At 38.7% G+C, this 23792-nt stretch overlaps 1 protein-coding gene across 2 annotated transcripts in view; it reads right to left on the reverse strand.

The window, feature by feature from the left end:
* The window catches only part of PLAA (phospholipase A2 activating protein), a 42389-nt gene that overhangs the window by 13987 nt on the left and 4610 nt on the right, over positions 1 to 23792 (reverse strand). For both annotated transcript variants that reach the window (XM_070400807.1, XM_070400806.1), the window contains exons 2-7: positions 11355 to 11548; positions 7053 to 7153; positions 6845 to 6965; positions 4292 to 4459; positions 3729 to 3864; positions 1783 to 1952 (exon numbers count right to left, since the gene is read on the reverse strand). In XM_070400807.1, coding sequence (XP_070256908.1) covers positions 1783 to 1952; positions 3729 to 3864; positions 4292 to 4459; positions 6845 to 6965; positions 7053 to 7153; positions 11355 to 11548 — 890 coding nt within the window. The remainder of the gene's footprint in view (positions 1 to 1782; positions 1953 to 3728; positions 3865 to 4291; positions 4460 to 6844; positions 6966 to 7052; positions 7154 to 11354; positions 11549 to 23792) is intronic.

Consider the following 23792-nt stretch of genomic DNA (forward strand, 5'->3'; position numbering starts at 1 on the left):
TTTTGTATCTTTTGTTATCTGTTGTATTCCCAGATCTTAGAACAACGCCTGGCACACATTAGGCACTTAGCAAATATTTCTTGTATGTACGCTATATATATGACAAAAAGACTATATTTTGTAAAGAATTGTAAAAATATCAAAACATGGTATTAATGAAGCAGTTCTTAAAGTTTTAGTTTCAAAGTCTCTTTATAATCATAAAAGGTATTCAGAAGCCCAAAGATCATCTTTTAATGTGGGTTGTATCAACTAATTTATTGGATTTGAAATTAAAAATGAGAATATATTTACTTCCTGGAAAACAATAATAGATTCACTACATACTGAATAAACATTTTAATAAAAAATAAGTTTCTTTTTAGAAATTCAGTGAAAAGACTGCCACTGTTTTCCATTTTTGTAAATCTCTTTACTGTCTCTCCTAATAGAAGACAGCTGGATTTACCATATCTGCCTGTATATTCAATCTGTCGTTCTGGTAGAAGTATATGAAGAAAAAAAAAAAAGTTAAAAAAGGGGAAGACTAGCTTAATATCCTTTTCAGAAAAAATATGGATATTGTGCAAGTAGTAGGTCCTTAAAGGTTACAATTTAGAATCTGAAACCATACCAATGACTTTGTCATGCTCTATTAAACTAAAATCCATTGGTCTCTCTTACACTTTGAACAAGTCTTTTACCCATTCATGATTTTGTAACACCATGAACTGGCATTTGGAAAATATTAAATGAGTTATGCAGACTGTCCACATGTTTACACATTTTATTATTTAATATAAAAAAAATCACTGTTGCCCTGGCCGGTTTGACTCAGTGGTTAGAGCGTCAGTCCGCAGACCTGAGAGACGTGGGTTCCGTTCCCGATAAGGGGCATGTACCTCAGTTGCAGGTTCCCCAGCCCTGGTAGGAGTGTGTGTAGGAGACAGCCAATCAATGTGTCTCTCTCGCATGGGTGTTTCTCTCTCTCTCTCTCTCTCTCTCTCTCTCTCTCTCTCTCTCTCTCCCCCTCTCTCTCTCCTCTCCTCCCTCCCACACTTTCACTCTCCAGAAATCAATGGAATGTCTTTAGGTGAGGATTATTAAAAAAAAAAAAAAAAATCACACTGTTAATAGTACAACTGATATCATTAGAACAGTCTTGTAAGCATTGGAAAACTATTAAGCTCCTGGTGTGGAGTTACAGATTTTCTAAAATTTCAATTCACACTAGAAAGTTTGAATTTTATTTTTGGCAACAAATATCATCAGTTGTTTTCCTTAAAGTGACAAGCTCAGTTTGTTCATTTTTAAGAAATGCCTGCCAAATACACAAGCCTGAATAACCAGTCGATTTGTGAAATAAAAATGGCATTCCATGAAAAAGCTAATAGTTCAGCCTTCAACTTGAATGACTGCACAAATACTGATCTTCCAGATGCCATGGAACTTTAGTGCACCACATGTGTAATTTACATTCTGTCACCCAGAATATTTTTTTAAATTTACTAAAGGGGTAAAGATGTAATAAAATTAATGTTTAATGCTTCATAAAGGACATTTGAGGGCAGATAGCTTTTGTTTTTTAAAACTACAAATGTGCGTTGGTGCAGAACATGACTACCGGACACTCTGATGCAACTGCCTTGATTTGTGAACTAGGGAGCCAGCAGTTTTACCCACCATTGACTTCTACACTAAATTATTAGCAAAACAACCTTTTTTCCCTATCACTTTAATCACTCCAAAATTCTGGAATAATTGCTAATAATTTTTACTACTAGATAACATGGAAATATTTACCAGGTTCATTCAGATGTTCCCTCCCAGGAAGCTGCTCCGCATTAATGTTCCCTAAATCACCAGTTTTGGGATCAATGGTTGCCTGAGAGAGTTCCTTTTCAAAGGCCTTGATTTCTTCAGCACTTGCTGTCCGATCCACTGATTCTGTAAACACTCTAATGATACCATCACTATAAAGAAAAACAAAATGATTTTAAGTCATTGCCAGAGTTTATTAACATTATCACACCTGAGTGATCCGAAGCAAAAATAATCTTTGTGAACATGAGAAATGTTACTATGTATTTATTGCTGAGTATTGCACTATGCTGACTTGAGCACACTGCCCTCTATTATTTTTTACTAGTAAAGCAATGCATAGGGTGAAAAAAGACTAGGGAAGCCCTGGCTGAGTAGCTCAGTTGATTTGAGCATTACCCCAATACTTGAAGGTTTTGATCCCCTGCCAGGGCACATGCAAGAACCAACCAATGAATGCGTAAATAAGAGGAACAACAAATCAATGCTTCTCTCTCTCTTTCCCTTCCTCTCTCTTTAAAAATCAATCAATAAGAAAAAGCACTATATAAAAAAAAAAAAAGACTAGGGAAAAGTTATTGGCAAAGGTCAGACAAATATATATTTAACATAAATTTTATTCATTTTTTATTTTTTTAACATAAATTTTAATTCCAAGTTAAATAGTTACCATGATAAAAATTTGAAGATAAAGTGTATGCTTTAAAAGTCAGTATTACTTAGGTGTTACGGTATACGAAGGGTAGTGGGTGGGTTTACTTTATTAAAGGTAGGAGTACTCAACATAGGACTTAGCAGGTAGCAGATGCTCAATATCTGTTCCTCAGGGAAACATGGAATCAGCCTTCCGCATGCCATTAACTAGCAGTATAACCCCAAATCAAGGGGTTTGGTCTAGATGGCACCTTTGGTCCTAACCTCTAATCTCAGAAAAATGACTTCATTTCCATGATTTCTCAATTCTAAATTTTGGGGTGGGGAAGCAAGTTAGCCACTTTCAAATATACTAATCCTACCTAATTCTACATTAAATGTTGTTTCTTGCATAACCTTCACCTACAGCAATTTCGGCCTTTCAATTCGTTTATTTTTCTTCAACTGCTGTACCAACTACTTTTGTTCAGTACCAGAATCGTGCGTACGGTCTCTGCAATTTACAAGTTCTCCCTTGTCCCCATTGTTCTTAATGCACACTTCCAATCACCAAGGGTGTGAAGCTTTATCCTTTGCTTTCACCCCATTTCTGATCATTTTCCTCTGAATTATCTCATTTTTGGTCTCTTATCCAGTGCCATGAAGGAGCCAATATTTAATAACTTTACACCCTTAATACTGCAGCTGCTTTCTTTGGCTTTCCTTCTCATTGTCAACACCAATTAAATGAAACATCCATATTTAATAATTCACAACTCCTACTTTAATCATCTCACTTTTTGTTTAAGAGCTATAACCCTTTAACCCCAAGCACTAAATCTATAAATGAGCCCCATCTTACCTATTATCCACTTTTTCCCAGCATTAGTCCTCCACCATTTTCCTTTATCTCCTAAGACATCACTTTCATTCCCATGCTACATCTTTGCTTATAGTTGCTTTTGATAAAAATTCTCATTTCCCTTCTTACTCATTATCTTTCAAAATCCCATCTACATTTCTTCTCCAGAAAGCTTTCCCAGACCAATCTCTACCTTTGCTGACTTCTTTTGCATTCAGAGTTTCAACTGTACAAGTATTGTACAGTATTGACATAATAAATCCAGCATCATTAGTGTAAAAGCTGTTGTGCCAACTACTTTTGTTCAGTACCAGAATCGTGCGTATGGTCTCTCCAATTCACCTGAAATTCCTTATGGCTTATCTCTGTGCACTCTAATGCCCACCACAGTCCTAGACACACATTATTTATTGACTGACTAGAACATAAATACCTCGCACCAACCACAATGTCCCCATTGTCTAGCACACAGCAGCACCATATAGACTGAGCTGGAAGTCGGATTGTTTGAGCACATTCCCCATTTTTCCAGATTCTCAGGGATCTGTCTTCTGCTGTTGTCACAAAATCTGAAAGTGATAAACACAGAAAAAATTAGGTTGAATAAATACAATTAAGTACATGTATATATACCATCTTTCTAGACAGATTTTTTTTAACTCTAAGTATTATAAATTATAGTTTTAGATTCTATGTATTTGTCATTTTTATGTAACTTAAAAAAACAGGTTTTTATACATTTTTCATCTTACATACTAAACACCAATAAATTATGTAAAACCTTTCCTCAGATACTTAAGAACTTTTCACAACCATCAAATGTAAAATAATATAAAGATGATCATATCATTTTCTCCTTTAGGAAAAAATATAAAGTCACTAAATTATTCAAGTTACAGTTAGTAAATTGATTTAAGTCATCAGTTCTCCTTCCCTCACCTTAAGAATGTGAGGGTTAATACAAAATTTTAAATACATGGTATAAAATAATCTTACCTTTACAATTTGGAAAGATAGATATGCTATAAATGTAATTTGTATGTCCAAAATAGACTTCGAGACACTCGCCAGTAATTTGCCACCTTCTAACACTGGCATCATTTGCGCACGAAAGAAATTCTGTTTCACTCAAAATTGCCAAACCTCTTACACAGTCTTCATGCCCTGTATTAAAAAAAATACGTCAATCAATAAAATAGATTATTTGGGTGATGGCTCTATGTATTTCATAAACATTGTAAAACACACTGGTGAATAGTAAAGCGTGATTTCAAATTTGAAAAACTCAATTTTTCAGTAGAAAAGCCTGATAACCCAAATTTATATTTCAGATTTGGACGTATCTTTTTTCTTACCAGTCTTGGGAAGTTATTTTATATTCATCGTATCTTCTCCAAATTCTGTCTTAAAACCTTCCAGAAACAGAATTTTGATCTCCACAACTCTCATTTTTTTACCTTACAGTTCAACTTTTCTTCCCCAGTAACAAGATTAATTCATAACATACACAATATTCAAATATAACTGAAAACATAACAAGGAATAAATATCCCTTAAATTACTTACCACAGAATATTGAAATTAATATTTATAAAACACCAGAGAAAATTAAAAATTAATATTACAAAAGACTGTAATTATTTAAAGCCTGAAATATTAAAACCATCAAAGAAAAGTAAACTTTATTAAAATATGCAAAAATAGGTTGAGAGATTACTTTCTCTAAAACAACAAGATTAGTGGCAAAGCTAAAACAGGAATTCAAGTTTCCTGATTTATTATCCTACCTCTTTTAAAAAAAAAAGTATTTATTTTTTAATCCTCACCTGAGGACACACTTAGAGAAGGAAGGGAGCGCTAAAAACATTGCTCAGCTGCCTTCCATACATGCCTCCACCAGGGATGGAGCCTGCAGCCCAGGTACATGCCCTGACGGGGAACCGAAGGGCAATCTTTTGGTGTACAAGACAAGGCTCCACCAACTGAACTAGGGGCTGGGCTATCCTACACCTCTTGATTCCATCAAATTTAAACTTCTTCTACCCTCCAATTCAGCCAAAATGCAGATATTCAGCCAAGCATTGCTGATTTATCATTGGGAACATTTCACAATTTATACAAATGCAAGCATTAAAATGATAAAATAAAAGCCAATGATTACTGATTTTTTAAAACGACAAGAATTTATGGACTACACTTCTTGCATGTTTTTAATTATGTAACTGGAGATATACTTGATAAAACTGAATTTCTTTCAATGTTAATTGAAGTCTTGTAGAAAATATCTACATTTTTTTTAGAGATAAAGCATTCCCTGAAGCTAGTCATCTAATAAAGAGGATCAGAAGTCAAACCTTTCCCATGCTCAGTATTTGTTAATTTAGATTAGCTATCACTGATTAGTAACAACTTGATACATATATATGTATGGAAACAAAAACAGAGATGCATATTATAACTCACTGTCCATTTTCCATCTATAGATAGTTTCATCTTCACAAAGGGACACCTTGCAATATTATCCTCCAGGGTGGTGATCAACTTTGAAATAGTAAATGAGCCCAGCCAGTGTGGGTCAGTGGTTGAGCATAGACCCATGCACCAAGAAGTCATAGGTTCTATTCCTGGTCAGGGCACATGCCCGGGTTGTCGGCTCTATCCCTGGCAGTGGGGGTCATGCAGAAGGCAGCTGATGTTTGTATCTCTCCCGCCCTCTCTTTTCCTCTCTAAAATCAATAAAAACATTTTTAAAAAAGAGGAAGGAGCTTTAAGTAAAAGAAAAAAAAAAAGAAAAAAATTCATACAAAAAATCTAAGTGCCCCACAGATAAATTAGCAATACTAATATTACACAGGAGATGCCTCAGTGTAGAAGTTATTTAATAGCTGAGATTTAAAAAGACTATCCATCTAAACCACCACATAGAGCTTGAAATGTATTAATAAACAATGTACTTCAATATTAATAAAAGCACTTATGTATTCCTTCATATAGATGAAGCTAACACTAATGCTCTATCATCAATAAGGCTTATGCTTTGAAGTTTCAAACTGAACATGTTCAAAGGACAAGAAAAAACATAATGCATCCACAAATTACATATATATAGTTTATAGAAGCACATGCACACATTATAGCCTATCAGATACGTATTTACTATTCAATCTGGTTGTTTAATGAGGTCTCATTATATCGTAAAAAGATATGTGGGTGCCCTGGCCTGTGTGGCTTGGTTGAAGCATTGTCCCATGCACCAAAAGGTTGCTGGTGAGGGCACATACCTAGATTGCAGGTTTGATCTCCAGTGGGGCCGTGTGTGTGTGTGTGTGTGTGTGTGTGTGTGTGTGTGTGTTGGGGGGGGAGGGCACACACAACCAACTGATGTTCATTTCTCTCTTCTCCTCTCCTAAAAAAAAAAAATCAATAAAACATATCCTTGGGTGGGGATTAAAAAAAACAAAGATATGTGGGTGATGTTTTTCAACTACCACTTTCAAGCTTCTAAATCTATGAAGCAATGAGATTATAAAAGTTTCTACTCTGTATTACCTGAAAAAGTCCTCTCACATCTTCCAGCTTTCCACAGTTTAATAGTCTTGTCTGCTGATCCAGTTAACATTAAGCCCTGTTCAGGTAAGATCTTTACAGCCCAGACTGCAGCTGTATGACCCTGAAAGTAAAATGGGTATTAATTTAAGTTGCCACCGAGTCATCGTACTTAATTATTATCTAGCACATTCACACAGAACTACTGTACCTGTAAGGTCATCATGCATTTGTCATTCAGCCACACTTTAGCAGTGGTGTCCCATGAGCCACTAAGTAATGTTCCAAATTTTCCAGATGAAAGACTACAAACTAAAGGAAAAAAAAAGGCATTCATATAGAAAAAGTACAATCTTGTTAGTTATTAAAGCATTGCAATTTAAAAAACACAGTGATAGTATATTAGCCAAATAAGGCTTAACTCAATGGAGATGCAGAAGTGTGCACTGATCAAGACTGTTGTCAGACTGCCTGATGCAAGTACTACAGATGACACTTCTGAGCTGACCACAGGGATATACTCAACCTCAGGTTCATCGTGTGTAAATGAGGGAACAGGATTAAGTGGGTTGCACAATCTAAGAAACCACATAAGAAGGCAATGCAAATGATTTTGAAATGCTGTTTATATAGATACTTAGGGTCACTTTATGACCAAAAAAAACTGGAACTAAGTGTTCAATAGTAATGAAATAGTTAATTAAATGTTTTATTGATGTAAAATTATACAGGCTAAAAATTATAAATGAAGAGTCATCTAAAAACATGGGGGAAAAAAAGACAGAATTCTGATTAAAAATGGCAGACTGTCTGCAGTAATGCTATAAATGGTATTAATCTACAAGGCCAAAGAAGACTGAAACTAGCATAACTGCTTTAGCATAAATGGAGGAAGGTTATAATTCAGGGGTGGGCAACCACTGGCACATGTGCCAAACATGGCACGCCAGTAACTTCTGCTAGCACGCAAAACCCTCTCTTATAATCTTCCATTTACAATTTTTTTCTTAATATCGACTTTTTTATTTTTCAGATAAATTCAGTGTAGGTGCATCTTAGATAAATAAATAATTTTACATAACAAGTTATCTTAAAGACCATAGACATGGATTGACGAGAGAGGGGAAGAGCAATTTCTATGCCTCTGCCTTAACTCTCCCTGCCTTCCTAGATCCGACCAGTGTTTTGGTTTCATCCACATATGCTTGTGAATCTTTGTTCTCAGTAGATGAATTTTGTTAAGTCTCATAATAGGAGTAGCCTGACAGATGAAAGTAGTGGCTTGTGCATATCTCTGAATGTCACGAAATATAAACCTGATGTAAAATCTCTGTCATTAGTGATGCAGCAGCAAAAGTCCCACTGATAATATCAAATGGAGTCATAAAGTTTTCTGTCGGACTATCAGTGTACATGTATACATTAAAAAATAAATGTATTTTTCATCATCATATACTGTGTTTTTGTTGCTCGAATGAATTTTATTATTTCTTCAAGATTCTTCACAGACGTACACCTTAAGAGATATCAAGCAGGCATAACATGTTCTCAAAAAATTAGGGTTGGCACGCAGAAGAATTTTGAGTCAGAGATTTTGCTGGTTTTGGCACGCACTCACAAAAAGGTTGCCCACCCCTGTTATAATTTAAACACGCACAAGAGGAACTCAGGAGGAGAGTGACAGGGTACTGCAACTATGAGGCTCAGTATGCAGCCACTGTTGGTTCCATGAAGGATGGGCTAAGCAAAGGACTTGAAAGATTAGAAGAGTGATTCACAGTCTGCACACAACACAGTGAAACACTAGATCTCTCCTCTCAGTCTACAGTGTCAGGAAAGTGCATTCTCACTCACTGCAGGAGATGGAGATTTATTCTCTGGTCACAGGAGCCATTTAAAAGATCCCAATGGCCAAATGTGGGACAATTTGAGAAATCAAAAAGGGAAAAAAAAATGTTAGGGAGCCAACTTATTTTGAAACCCAGTAAAAGAAGTGGGAGAGGGGGCAAGGAAAGCATTTAACCTGGCTTCTCTGTATAAAATTCTCACATGGTAACCAAAGAGTTGATGTGGAAAGTTCTATATAGAAAAGTGCTAGTTATTAAATGCAGAAATAATGACATAATTAGAGTACAGTCATTTTGCAAATATTAATGAAATAGTGGATCTATGCAATGATCATCAATAGGCGCTAAAAAGCTGATGGGAATTTTATAATGAATGGATGTACAACACTAGAACCCACTGACCAATCTCAACATCACAAAAAGAGATATTTATGTATCTCCGGATGGATGTGTTAAATACACAATACTTCTTATAAAGTGTTCTTGCCAGAAACTTGAATTTGTACCTGTTCAAGCTTCTAGATTTAACTAATAGCTTACAAGACATATGGGGGACTGAGGAACATGTTAAAGGGAACAAAAAGGCTCTAATCAGCAAAGTTCAGATTGTTGGACATTCTACAGGTAAAATAAGCTGGTTTCCCATGGTGAGGGAAAAGGGAAACAGACTGACATACTGAAAGACATGTGAACCTTGTTTGGCTCACCAGTGAAACAAAGTGTAAAAAAACATTTATGAGACAACTGGGTAAATGTAAGCATTCACTGGATATCTGATAATAAGAAATGAGATTTTGCCTGGCCACTCTACTTTTGTATATAGTGAAGATTTCTAGAAGAAAGTTAAAAAAAAAAATCTTTATCCCTCTGTATTGAAGATTTCACATACATACATACAAAAACATTTTATAAACTCACTGAAATTAAGTTTAAAGTGTTTATGGGCCATACTATTTGCTTACAGATGTTCCAAACTATTCTAGATACATTAAAAAATAAGTGCACACTGCTGGTGGGAATGCAGACTGGTGCAGCCACTATGGAAGGCAGTATGGAGGTTCCTCAAAAAATTGGAAATGGAACTCCCATTTGACCCTGTGATCCCACTCCTAGGAATATATCCCAAGAAACCAGAAACACCAATCAGAAAGGATATATGCACCCAGATGTTCATAGCAGCACAATTCACCATAGCTAAGATCTGGAAACAGCCTAAGTGCCCATCAGTAGATGAATGGATTAGAAAGCTGTGGTACATCTACACGATGGAATACTATGCTGCTGTTAAAAAGAAGGAACTCCTACCATTTGCAACATCATGGATGGAACTGGAGAGCATTATGCTAAGTGAAACAAGCCAGTCAATGAAGGAAAAATACCACATGATCTCACTCATTCATGGATAATAAAGACCATTACAAACTTTTGAACAATAATAGATACAGAGGCAGAGCTGCCTCAAACTGATTGTCAAACTGCAGTGGGAAGGCCAGAGAGAGTTGGGGGACAGGAGGGAGGGGAGTAAGAGATCAACCGAAGGACTTGTATGCATGCATATAAGCATAACTAATGGACATAAGACACTGGGGGGTAAGGGAGGGTAGGGGTTTGTCAAGGGGGGGGGAAAGGATACTTATGTAATACCCTTTGTAATACTTTAAGCAAAAAATTAAAAAATAAAATAAAAAAAAAAATAAAATAAAATAAAAAAAAAATAAATAAAAATAAATATGCAAACAACTCAAAAAAAAAAAAAAAAAAAAAAAAAAAAAAAAAAAAAAGTGCACATACTCCACTGATTAAACTTCATTTTATAACAAAGAGCTGCTAAGCCATACACAAATTCAGGAATTTCAGAATCAGAAATAGTATACACAAATCACAGAAAATGATATTCAAAAGTATTCCTCTTCAATAATGACACCAGAGCTATAAACACATCTGTTTTTGCTGTATAAATAGACATAACAGTCAGAAGATTTAAAAATACTCTTAGGTTTCTTCAGTAAATTCCTTGCACAAAATAGCTGAAAATCCAAAATCACAAAGTGTATCAAAATTATACACCTCTTCCTTTTATAACTGAACATTTTAGTCTTTTTATAAAAATATTTTTTGATTTCAGAAAGGGAGAGATATAAAATGATGAGAATCACCGATCAGCTGCCTCCTGCACGCCCCCTACTGGGGATCGAGCCAGCAAGCTGGGCACATGCCCTGACCGGAAATCAAACTATGACCTCCTGGTTCATAGGTCTACACTCAACCACTGAGCCACACTGGCTGGGCTGAACACCTTACTTTTTAAAAACACAGGGGTGGACAAAAAGTAGGTTTACAGTTGTGAGTATGGGAAACACAGTTTATTCATATATTACTTATTAATTACTGTATTATTTGTATTACCACTTAAATCTACTTTTGTCCACCCCTGTGTAAGCATAATAAACTTTACTAATAACAGAAAATCAGTAACAGAATTTATAGAACAAAATTCTGATCCGAAAAAGGATTTTACTACCAAGCCTATTAGCAATAGGTTAACAAATATAAAAACAAACAAACAAACAAACAAACAAAAAACAGGAAAAAATTATCTGTAAATTTTCCTTTCAAATGGATAATTTTTTTTTTCAAATAGAAACACACCAAAGCACTATACTCACCAGCATTTTTGTGACCTTTTAGTATGTAAAGTGGTGCTGGGCTCTCCAGTGAGAAAATGCAAATATTATGGTCATTGCCTCCAGTGGCGATTAGTCCATGAGGATGTGCGTCACTTGAAGGTATGATGCATACACAAGATACAAAATTGGAGTGGCCACTCATACAGTGCATTTCTGTGAAGCCCCTGTTAGGACTAGAAAGACAAGATAATAAATAAGACATACAGTTGTTCTCTAACATATCCTAGGACACAGTTGTCAAAGTACTCATTTCATTTAGTGTCTAGGTTGAACTTTACAGAGTGCACACTATTTCAAGTATCTATTGTTTTAAATATTATTATTATTATTATTATTTTTTAAATTAAATTTTTATTGTTCAGATTACATTTGTTCCTCTTCCCCCCCCCCCATAACTCCCCTCCTTCCAGTTCCCGCCCCACCCTCCACCCTCACTCCCCACCCACTGTCCTCATCCATAGGTGCACGATTTTTGTCCAGTCTCTTCCCGAATCTCCCATTCCCCTTACCCCCCCCAAAAATAGTCAGTCCATTCCCTTTCTATGTCCCTGATTCATTATAATCACCAGTTCATTCTGTACATGAGACTATTTATTCACTTGATTCTTAGATTCACTTGTTGATAGATGCATGTTTGTTGTTCACAATTTGTATCTTTACCTTTTTCTTCTTCCTCTTCTTAAAGGATACCTTTCAGTATTTCGTATAATACTGGTTTAGTGGTGATGAACTCCTTTAGCTTTTCCTTGTCTGTGAAGCTCTTTATCTGACCTTCAGTTCTGAATGATAGCTTTGCTGGATAAAGTAATCTTGGTTGTAGGTTCTTGGTATTCAGCACTTTGAATATTTCTTGCCATTCCCTTCTGGCCTGCAAAGTTTCTGTTGAGAAATCAGCTGACAGTCGTATGGGTATTCCCTTGTAGGTAATTGAGTCTCTTTCTCTTGCTGCTTTTAAGATTCTCTCTTTGTCTTTTGCTCTTGGCATTTTAATGATGATGTGTCTTGGTGTGGTCCTCTTTGGATTCCTTTTGTTTGGGGTTCTCTGCGCTTCTTGGACCTGTAAGTCCATTTCTTTCACCAGGTGGGGGAAGTTTTCTGCCATTATTTCTTGAAATAGGTTTTCAGTATCTTGCTGTCTTTCATCTTCTGGCACCCCTATTATTCTGATGTTGGTACGCTTGAAACTGTCCCAGAGGCTCCTTACACTATCTTCACACTTTCGGATTCTTTTTTCATTTTGCTTTTCCAGTTGGGTGTTTTTTGTCAAATCTTTGGTTTGATTCTTGTGCTCCTCTGGTCTGCTATTGGGTATAATATTCTTTATTTCAGTCCGTGTATGCTTACTTTCTAATTTCTTTATCGTAGCATCGAGGGTCTCATTAGTTTTCGTGAGGCTCTGCACAAATTTATGGCAAGCCCTCAAAATTGCGATTCTTAGCTCCATATCCTCCATTTCTGTCATGTTTTTTTGTCTCCGCATCTTTTATGCTTTCTTGGTGCACCCCCTTGTGGTCTTTGTGCGCAGTCTTGTTCTAGCCAAGCCTTAATTGTTGTAGTTAACAGAGGGATTTGACCACCAGGCCGACTGGCTGCAGGAAACAGCTGTGTGGAAAACGTCTGCCTTCTGGGGAGGCGCTAATCCAGCCTTTGCCTGAGGCGATCGGCAAATGGCTGTGCGCAGGGTTTGGGCGGGGCGGGATCCACAGGGCGGGCGGAGGGAGCAGTTATGGCCGCTCTCAGTCCCGTTCCCAGAGGCTCTGCTTCTCAGAACCCCGGCAGCCGCTGCAAACCTCGGAGAGAAAGCTGCCCTCAGGTTCCAACTGATGCCGGATAATCCCGCTTCTCCCGTTTGAGTCTGAGTCCCTAGAGACTCGCCCGGATCTGGAGCCCAGAGTCTGAGACTCCCTCCCGACTGAAAACGACAACCGCGCCCTCAGCCACCAGCCCGCTTTGCACGCACACCTCGGTACCTTTGTATTTTCCACACTGCGCTGCCTCTGAGCCTCGGTTTGCTGTTCTCTTTCCTTCTAGTTGTAGAGTCTCTCTTCAGCCAGCTTTCCTGTGGTTCTGGGTGATGTCTGTTCAGTCTTTTAGTTGTATTTTTGAAATGGTTGTTTGCGGCAGCGGTCTCCGGTGTTTACCTACGCCGCCATCTTGGTCTCTCTCTATTGTTTTAAATATTAAATAGCTAATATACACTGAGTGGCCAGATTATTATGACCACCCCATCAGTACTTCGTTGGGCCACCTTTTGCCTTCAATACTGCGGCGATTCTTCTTGGCATTGACTCCACGAGATGTTGAAAGGTGATGCGAGAAATCTGACACCATGCCTGATGAATAGCACTGTCCAGTTCTATGAGATTTGATGGTTGTGGAACCAGCTGCCTGATGGATCCTTTAACTTCATCCCACAAATGCTCAATTGGATTGAGATCTGGTGATGGTGGGGGCCACCGAAGCAAAGTAAAGTCGCCCTCATGTTCTTGAAACCACTCCTGCACAATACGAGCACCATGGCATGGCGCACTGTCTTGTTGGAAGAAGCCATGTCCATTGGGATATGCCATCAACATGATAGGATGAACCTGATCATATATTATTTATTAATTACTGATCATCAACAATACTTAGGTATGTTGTGCTATTCAGACGTTGTTCCACACGAATTAAAGGGCCTAAATCATACCAGGAAAACATGCCCCAAATCATAACTCTGCCCTCACCGGCTTGAAGGGTTGTACTCATGCATGTGGGGTGCATGCTTTCATGCTGTTTCTGCCAAATTCTCACTCTGCCATCTGCATGATGCAACTGGAAACGTGATTCATCGGACCACATGACTTTTTTTCAATGCTCAACTGTCCAATCCTTGTGTTCCTGTGCGAATTGGAGACGTTTTATCTTGGTAACTGCAGACAGCAAAGGTGTTCGAACAGGCCTTCAGCTGTTTTGCTGATACTCCATGGCTCCGAGCACCAACAATCATCCCACGTTCAAAGGCTGTTAAATCGTGTTGTTTACCCGTATCTTCAGAAAAAAATCACTTCTACTGTCGTGGTAAACAACCTACTTCCCTATTTATAATGGTCTGGCCCTCTAGCAACTTCAGCGTGAAATTATAGCTAATTTGCCTACAAACGTCAGGTGGTCATAATAATCTGGCCACTCAGTGTATATCAGCTACTACAAAGATTTATATCACCTTTGGAAAAGTTTAATTAGGTTTTCATTAATAACAGTTAACTAACAGGAAGAACAGAAGAACAAGGAAGGAAAGGGAAGGAAACAAATATATTATGTTGCTTTCCTCATCCTCCATTTTCATTTCTACTTACCAGTAATTGTTACCCTGAGAAATCCGTGGTGAAGTGAAACCATGCAATTAGATAATGGAACCCACTATCAATAAGCCTTAAACACTGAGGACATTTTCACATTATCAAACATAAACTTAGTACCCCATTAGTATAGTACAGTGATGGCAAACCTATGACACCTGTGTCAGAGGTGACACACGAACTCATTTTTTTGGTTGATTTTTCTTTGTTAAATGGCATTTACATATATAAAATAAATATCAAAAATATGTCTTTGTTTTACTATTGTTGCAAATATCAAAAAATTTCTATATGTGACACGGCACCAGAGTTAAGTTAGGGTTTTCAAAATGCTGACGCGCCGAGCTCAAAAGGTTCACCATCACTGGTATAGTATGTGTATCTAAATAGAATATCAATCATTCTCAATATGCAAACCATAGGAACTAATACAGCTATGTATAAATGACTGCTCTAGGGACACAGCACATCAACTCCCTGGGGATTAGAAAGATTACCAATTTCTTACACATCACCGCCTTACATAACAAGTCTAACAACAGATTATGACATACTATATGGAAGGTGGTTAGTTGCTGAGAGGGATATAAAGAATTATCCCTCTCCTTTCCTCTCAGAAATCAATAACAACATATATTTTAAAAATATGCCAAAACCAGTTTGGCTCAGTGGATAGAGCGTCGGCCTGCGGACTGAAAGGTCCCAGGTTCGATTCCGGTCAAGGGCATGTACCTGGGTTGCGGGCACATCCCCAGTAGGAGATGTGCAAGAGGCAGCTGATCGATGTTTCTCTCTCATCGATGTTTCTGACTCTCCATCTCTCTCCCTTCCTCTCTGTAAAAAATCAATAAAATATATTTTAAAAATTAATTAATTAATTAATTAATTTAAAAAAACACAAGAGGTCCAAAAGGGAATAAAGGAGATGACAATAAAGGGAGGTCCAAGGATTAGTTGTGTACCAGGGGCAGACAGAGCAGGTCAGAAAGTTTTCACCAAAAGAAAAAGGAGAGAGGAAAATGGCGACCAGCAGGAAGGTAGGGAGGGAGAGAGTGTGAGAGCGCAAGGAAGTGATAGAGGAGTGTGTGGACGTGTGTGGTGTGTATGAGCTAGGGACAGTTAGATTCTGCAGGTCTTCTAAGGGGCTGCTAAACCGGGCAGTCTTAGGCGGCGGAGTCCCGCTCCTGGAGCGGACACTCCTGGGCGGCCAGCACAGGCACAGCGACCACGCCATCTTGGGAAACAGAGCTGCTTGAGACTAGGATCCTGGCCTCAGCACCACCCAGTCTGATCTCAGACGCATACCAGGACCCTGCAGCCACTGGGGACAGAGACCTGTGACCACAGCTACAGACCTGCGGACACCAAAAGTTCAGAGGTCCCTGCGGCAGATCCGTGAGTAACAGAGCCCATCCCCGCTTCCCGCAGGCAGCGCCAGAGTAACTAACTGATAGACCCACCCCTTGCCGGGGCCTCAGCGCTGCAGGAACTTTGGCCTGGAAGTGCATGAGAACCTCGGAACTGATCCTTCGTGCACTGCCGGCTTCGGAGCCCTGGGCTGGGAGCAAACACGCGAACAGGAATTTGTCCACGTAGCACAGGCCCAGGGACCCCGTTTCTCGGGGCAGGAGGCAGCACCAAGCACCAGTGACTTGACTGTGTTTCTTATCACCTGCGCCTGAGATCCTGATTCCCTGTGCATTCATACTAAGAGCCAGTGAATTCAATTCATGGTGCAAGGGCACACAGGGACCCTGATTCTCAAGGCGAGGTCGCGCGAAGCAACAGAGACTCTGATACTGGTCTCTTGGGGAACTCTGACTCCTGGCACAAGCTAGGGGGCTCTGGTTTTCAACACGGTGCAGGCAGGGTCCCTGATTCTAAGGGCACGTACGAGGCCACATTGAGCGCTGGCAACACTGACTCAGAGCAAGCCTGGTTCCCACCAACCAACAACAACCACACATCTTAGTGTCAGAGCTCTTCAGTGACACTAGGGTGGTGGGAGGCTCCCACTGCACACGGCCCAGGCCCACGCAACTCGACGTTTGAACCATCGGGAGATAATCAGAATGAAGAGGCAACATAAAACCCAGAGGAAAGACAATGAGGAATCACCAAGAAAGGAAATTAATGAAATTGAAGCATGCAACATGACAGAAAAAGAATTCAGAATAATGGTTGTACAATTCATTCACCGGATGGATGAGAAAATCAACAACCTATGCAAGAATCAGGAAGAAATGAAAAGTGATATAGCTACAATCAAAAACACCATGGAAAGTTTCAACAGCAGACTAGAAGAAGCAGAGGACCGAATTAGTGAGTTAAAAGATAAGGCAGAGAAACAAGCTCAATCTGAACAGCAACTGGAGAAAAAAATTAAAACACAGGAGGAGAGCCTAAGGGACCTTCAGGACAACATGAAACAAAGTAACATACCCATAATAGGGCTGCAAGAAGGACAAGAAGAGCAGCAAGGATTAGAAAATCTATTTGAAGAAATAATGACAGAAAACTTCCCAGATATGGGGAAGAAAAAAGTTACACAAGTACAGAGAGTCCCAGGCAAGATGAACCCCAAAAGACCCACACCAAGACACGTCATAATAACGATGGCAAATGTACAAGACAAAGAGAGAATCTTAAAGGCTGCAAGAGAGAGACAGAGAGATACCTACAAAGGATCCCCCATCAGATTATCAAACGATTTCTCAACAGAAACACATCAGGCCAGAAAAGAATGGACAGAAATTTACAAAGCGATGCAAAGCAAAGGACTGAATCCAAGAATACTCTACCCAGCAAGGCTATCATTCAAAATTAAAGGGGAAATAAGAAGCTTCACAGACAAAAAAAGGCTAAGGGAGTTTATCACCACCAAGCCAGCAATGCAAGAAATGCTAAAGGGACTGGTGTAAAAAGAAGAAATAAAAAGCCCAGAAAGAAAACAGCCACAAAAAAATAGAAATGGCTACAAACAATTACCTTTCAATAATAACTTTAAACGTAAATGGACTAAATGGCCCAATCAAAAGACATCAAGTGGCTGAATGGATAAAAAAACATGACCCATACATTTGCTGTCTATAAGAGACCCACCTCATTAGAAGGGACTCACACAGACTGAAAGTGAAGGGATGGAAAAATATCTTTCAGGCAAATGGAAATGAAAAAAAAGCTGGGGTAGCAATACTTATATCGGACAAAATAGACCTCAAAGTGAAGGCCATAACCAGAGATAAGGAAGGCCACTTCATAATACTAAAGGGATCAATACAACAAAAGGATATAACCCTGATAAACAGATATGCACCCAATGCAGAAGCACCCACATACACAAGAAAACTCCTGGAAGATATCAGGGGAGAGATCGACAACAATACAATCATAGTAGGGGACTTTAATATACCACTGACATCACTGGATAAATCCGCTAGACAAAAAATCAGCAAAGAAACAGCAATCCTAAATGACTCACTAGATCAGATGGACTTAATTGACATCTTCAGAACACTTCACCCCACAGCTGCGGAATATACATTCCTCTCAGGTGCTCATGGGACATATTCAAAAATAGACCACATATGGGGTCACAAACAAAGTCTCCCCAAATTCAAGAAGATTGAAATCATACCAAGCATCTTCTCAGACCACAAAGGCATAATATTAGAAATAAACTACAATAAAAACAACTCAAAATACTCAAACACTTGGAAGCTGAATAGCATGTTATTAAATATTGATTGGGTTACCAATGAGATCAAAGAAGAAATTAAAAACATCCTGGAACCTAATGACAATGAAAACACAACAATCCAAAACCTTTGGGACACAATGAAAGCAGTCCTGAGAGGGAAGTTTATAGCTCTACAGGCCTACCTCAACAAACAAGAAAAAATGGTAGTAAATCATCTAAATCTACAGCTCAAAGAAGTAGAAAGAGAGCAACAAGAAAAGCCCAGAGTGAGCAGAAGGAAGGAGATAATAAAGATTAGAGCAGAAATAAATGACATAGAGACCAAAAAAACAATACAGAAAATCAATGAAACCAAGAGCTGGTTCTTTGAAAGGATAAACAAGATTGACAAACCTCTAGCCAGGCTCACCAAGAAGCAAAGAGAGAGGACCCAAATAAACAAAATCAGAAATGATAGAGGCGAAGTAACAACAGACCCCACAGAAATACAAATGATTGTTAAAAAATACTATGAACAACTTTACTCCAACAAACTAGACAACCTGGAGGAAATGGACATAATTCTAGAAAAATACAACATTCCAAAACTTAATCAGGAAGAATCTAAAAATCTCAACAGGCCAATAACTATGGAAGAAATTGAAGCAGTCATCAAAAAGCTTCCAGCAAACAAAAGCCCACGACCAGACAGCTTCACAGGGGAGTTTTACCAAACATTCAAGGAAGAACTAAAACCTATCCTCCTCAGACTACTACAAAAAATTCAAGAGGAAGGAACACTTCCATGCTCATTCTATGAAGCCAGCATCACCCTAATACCAAAACCAGGTAAAGAAAACACAAGGAAAGAGAATTATAGGCCAATATCCCTCATGAACATAGATGCCAAAATCTGCAACAAAATCTTAGCAAATCGGATCCAGCATACATCAGAAAGATCATACACCATTACCAAGTCGGATTTATCCCAGGGATGCAAGGATGGTACAATATCCGGAAATCAATAAACGTGATACATTACATAAACAAACTGAAGGAAAAAAACCACATGGTCATATCAATTGATGCAGAAAAAGCGTTTGACAAAATTCAACACCCATTTTTGATAAAAACTCTCAACAAAGTGGGAATAGAAGGATCATACCTAAACATAATAAAAGCCATATATGACAGGCCCACAACCAACATCATACTCAATGGACAAAAACTAACACCATTTCCCCTAAGAACAGGAACAAGACAGGGATGCCCACTCTCACCACTCCTGTTCAACATAGTCCTGGAAGTATTAGCCATTGCAATTAGACAAGAAGAAGAAATAAAAGGCATCCAAATTGGAAAAGAGGAAGTAAAACTGTCCTTATTTGCAGACGACATGATATTATACATACAAAACCCTAGAGACTCCATCAAAAAACTACTAGACTTAATACATGAATTTGGCAATGTAGCAGGATACAAAATTAACCCCAAGAAATCTGAGGCATTTCTATACACCAATAGTAAACTTTCAGAAAGAGAGATTATAAAAACAATCCCATTTACCATCGCACCAAAAAAATTAAGCTACCTAAGAATAAACTTAACTAAAGAGGTAAAAGACCTCTACTCAGAAAACTACAGGACGTTGAAAAAAGAGATAGAGGAAGACATAAACAGATGGAAGAACATACCATGTTCTTGGATTGATAGAATCAACATCATTAAAATGTCCATACTACCCAAAGCAATCTATAAATTGAACGCACTTCCCATTAAAATACCAATGGCCTACTTCAAAGATCTAGAACGAACTCTCCAAAAATTCATCTGGAATAAAAAAAAGACCCCGAATAGCTGCAGCGATCCTGAGAAAGAACAAAGTAGGTGGGATCTCAATGCCAGATATCAAGCTGTATTACAAAGCCACTGTTCTCAAAACTGCCTGGTACTGGCACAAGAACAGACATATAGATCAGTGGAATAGAATAGAGAGTCCAGAAATTAGCCCGAACCAATATGCTCAATTAATATTTGACAAAGGAGGCAAGTACATACAATGGAGCCAAGATAGTCTCTTCAATAAATGGTGTTGGGAAAATTGGACAGATATATGCCAGAAAATGAAACTAGACCACCAACTTACACCATACACAAAAATAAACTCAAAATGGATAAAGGCCTTAAATATACGATGGGAAACCATAAAAATACTAAAAGAATCCAAAGGCAACAAAATCTCAGACATATGCCTAAGCAATTTCTTCACCGATACTGATCCTAGGGCATTGGAAACTAAAGAGAAAATAAACAAATGGGACTTCATCAAAATAAAAAGTTTCTGCACAGCAAAAGAAACCTTCAACAAAACAACAAGAAAGCCCACTACATGGGAGAACATATTTGCCAACATTATATCTGATAAGGGCCTAATCTCCAACATTTATAGGGAACTCATACAACTTAACAAAAGGAAGATAAACAATCCAATCAAAAAATGGGCAAAGGACCTAAATAGACACCTTTTAAAAGAGGACATTCAGAAAGCCAAGAGACATATGAAAACATGCTCAAAGTCGCTAATCATCCGAGAGATGCAAATCAAAACAACAATGAGGTACCATCTCACACCTGTCAGAATGGCTATCATCAACAAATCAACAAACGACAAGTGCTGGAGAGGATGTGGAGAAAAAGGAACACTTGTGCACTGCTGGTGGGAATGCAGACTGGTGCAGCCACTATGGAAGACAGTATGGAGTTTCCTCAAAAAACTGGAAATGGAACTCCCATTTGACCCTGTGATCCCACTTCTAGGAATATATCCCAAGAAACCAGAAACACCAATCAGAAAGGATATGTGCACCCCTATGTTCATAGCAGCACAATTCACCATAGCTAAGATCTGGAAACAGCCTAAGTGCCCATCAGTAGATGAATGGATTAGAAAACTGTGGTACATCTACACGATGGAATACTACGCTGCTGTAAAAAAGAAGGAATTCTTACCATTTGCAACATTATGGATGGAATTGGAGAGCATTATGCTAAGTGAAATAAGCCAGTCAATGAAGGAAAAATACCACATGATCTCACTCATTCATGGATAATAGAGTCCATTATAAACTTTTGAACAATAATAGATACAGAGGCAGAGTTGCCTCGAACAGACTGTTAAACTACAGCAGGAAGGCCGGGGAGGGTGGGGGGGCAAAGGAGGGGGTAAGAGATCAACCAAAGGACTTGTATGCATGCATATAAGCATAACCAATGGACTTAAGACACTTGGGGGTAGGGGAGGCCAGGGGATTGTCAAGGGCGGGGGGAAAAAAAAAGGAGACATATGTAATACTCTTTGTAATAATTTAAGCAATAAAAAAACAAATTAAAAAAAAAGAAAAAGGAAACTGTAAACTATCCAGTATGTCTAAAGTCTTGAAAGGAGAGAGATAAACAACTAGTATTTAAATCCGAATTAGTGATACATAGAAAATTAAGCAAATGAAAACCCAAAATAAGGCAATTAGTAGCTATAGGGAGATCATAAAATTGTGAAGTTATCAGTTTACTCCATAGCTTAGGTGCACACAGACTATGTACAGTCACAATACTGATTCAGTTTCAATTAAGTTAATTTAAGGGCATTTGTGATGGGCATTGGCAGAAGGTGAAAAGAGAGCTAAATTCTCATATTCCACAATAAGATCTATAGAAAATACCTGAAATATACTATCCTATGAAATAGACAAACATGGTAATTGACTGTACCTTCGCTATGCCTCCTATTGGCTAATCAGCGAGATATGCAAATTAACCGCCAACAAAGATGGCGGCTAATTTGCATACTGCAGACTGGACAGCACCAGCCACCAGCACAAGCCGCCACTCTGGCCCCCGTGGGCGACCCCAGAAGCCAACTGCCTGCTGCCCGTGATAGGATCCGATCCTGGGCCGCAGGCCGGCCCCGGAAGTCCCAGAAGCCGCCTGCCTGACACCCGTCATCAGATCCAGTCCCTGGCCGCAGGCCGGCCCCAGAAGCCCCAGAAGCTGCCTGATATGGCAGTAACTCTATCAGTAAGCACTCTGAAAGTCAGTGGCATAAATGCACCAATTAAAAGACAGATTATGAGGGTGAATCAAAAACAAAACCCACTTTATGTATAAAGACACATATAGATTAAAAGTAAATGAATTAAGCTGCAGCCTGTTTTGCTCAGTGGATAGAGCATTAGCCAGTGGACTGAAGGGTCCCAGGTTAGATTCCAGTCAAGGGCATGTACCTTAGTTGCTGGCTTGGTCCCCAGTCCCTATCAGAGCATGTGCAGGAGGCAACCAATCAATGTGTCTCTCCCTTTCCCTTCACTCTCTCTAAAATTCAATGGAAAAATATCCTTGGGTGAAGACTAACAAAAACAAAGTAAATGGATTAAGTAACATTAAAGAGATTATAAGAAAAATATATTCCAAATTTTGTTAGTTGTATAATGGTTATGTTTAAATTATTAACACCTAAGAAATTGGGTGAAGGGTACATATAATATGCTGTAGTATTTTATAAGTTTTTTTTACATGTATGAGATTATTTCAAATTAAAATATTAAAAAATTAAAAATTAATAAAATATTAATTGAAATGTATCTGCATTACATGAAAAATCTCCTAATTGCTTCTAGCATCATTTATTAAATTGTGCTAAAATTTAATAGGGTTCAATTAAAAAATATCTTAATTCTAAATGATATAATAGAAAATATATAATAGTGCAGTTGTAAGCACTTATCTGAAAATAAAAATTTAAAGAAGTGAATTTAAAGAAGGGATTAGCCAAAGAAAATATATACACAACCCATGGACACAGACAACAGTATGGTGATGGCCAGAGAGAAGTGGGGGGCAAGAGCTGAGTAGAGGGGGCAAAAGGGGGGAATAGGAACATCCTATATAATCCTATATAATAAAAGGATAATATGTAAATTGACCCTAACAGCAGAATGACTGGGAATGACTGGTCACTATGACACACACTGACCACCAGGGGGCAGATGCTTAATGCAGGAGCTGCCCATGGTGGTTAGTGCACTCCCACAGTGGGAGCTCTGCTCAGCCACAAGCCAAGCTGACAGCTGCCAGTACAGCGGTGGTGGTGGGAGCCTCTCCCACCTCCTCAGCAACACTAAGGATATCCGACTGCAGCTTAGGCCTGTTCCCCGCTGGCAAGTGGACATCCCCTGAGGGCTCCCGGGCTGCCAGAGGGATGTCTGACTGCCAGCTTAGGCCCAATCCCCCGGGGAGTGGGCCTAAGCCAGCAGGTGGTCACCCCGAGGGGTCCCAGATTGCGAGAGGGCACAGGCCGGGCTGAGGGACCCCCCCCACCCCGAGTGCACTGGGCCTCTAGTA

The sequence above is a fragment of the Myotis yumanensis genome, unplaced genomic scaffold (genome assembly GCF_028538775.1).
Source record: "Myotis yumanensis isolate MYYU_CA2020_CCGP unplaced genomic scaffold, mMyoYum1.0.hap1 SCAF_21, whole genome shotgun sequence".
In the NCBI taxonomy this organism is placed as follows: domain Eukaryota; kingdom Metazoa; phylum Chordata; class Mammalia; order Chiroptera; family Vespertilionidae; genus Myotis; species Myotis yumanensis.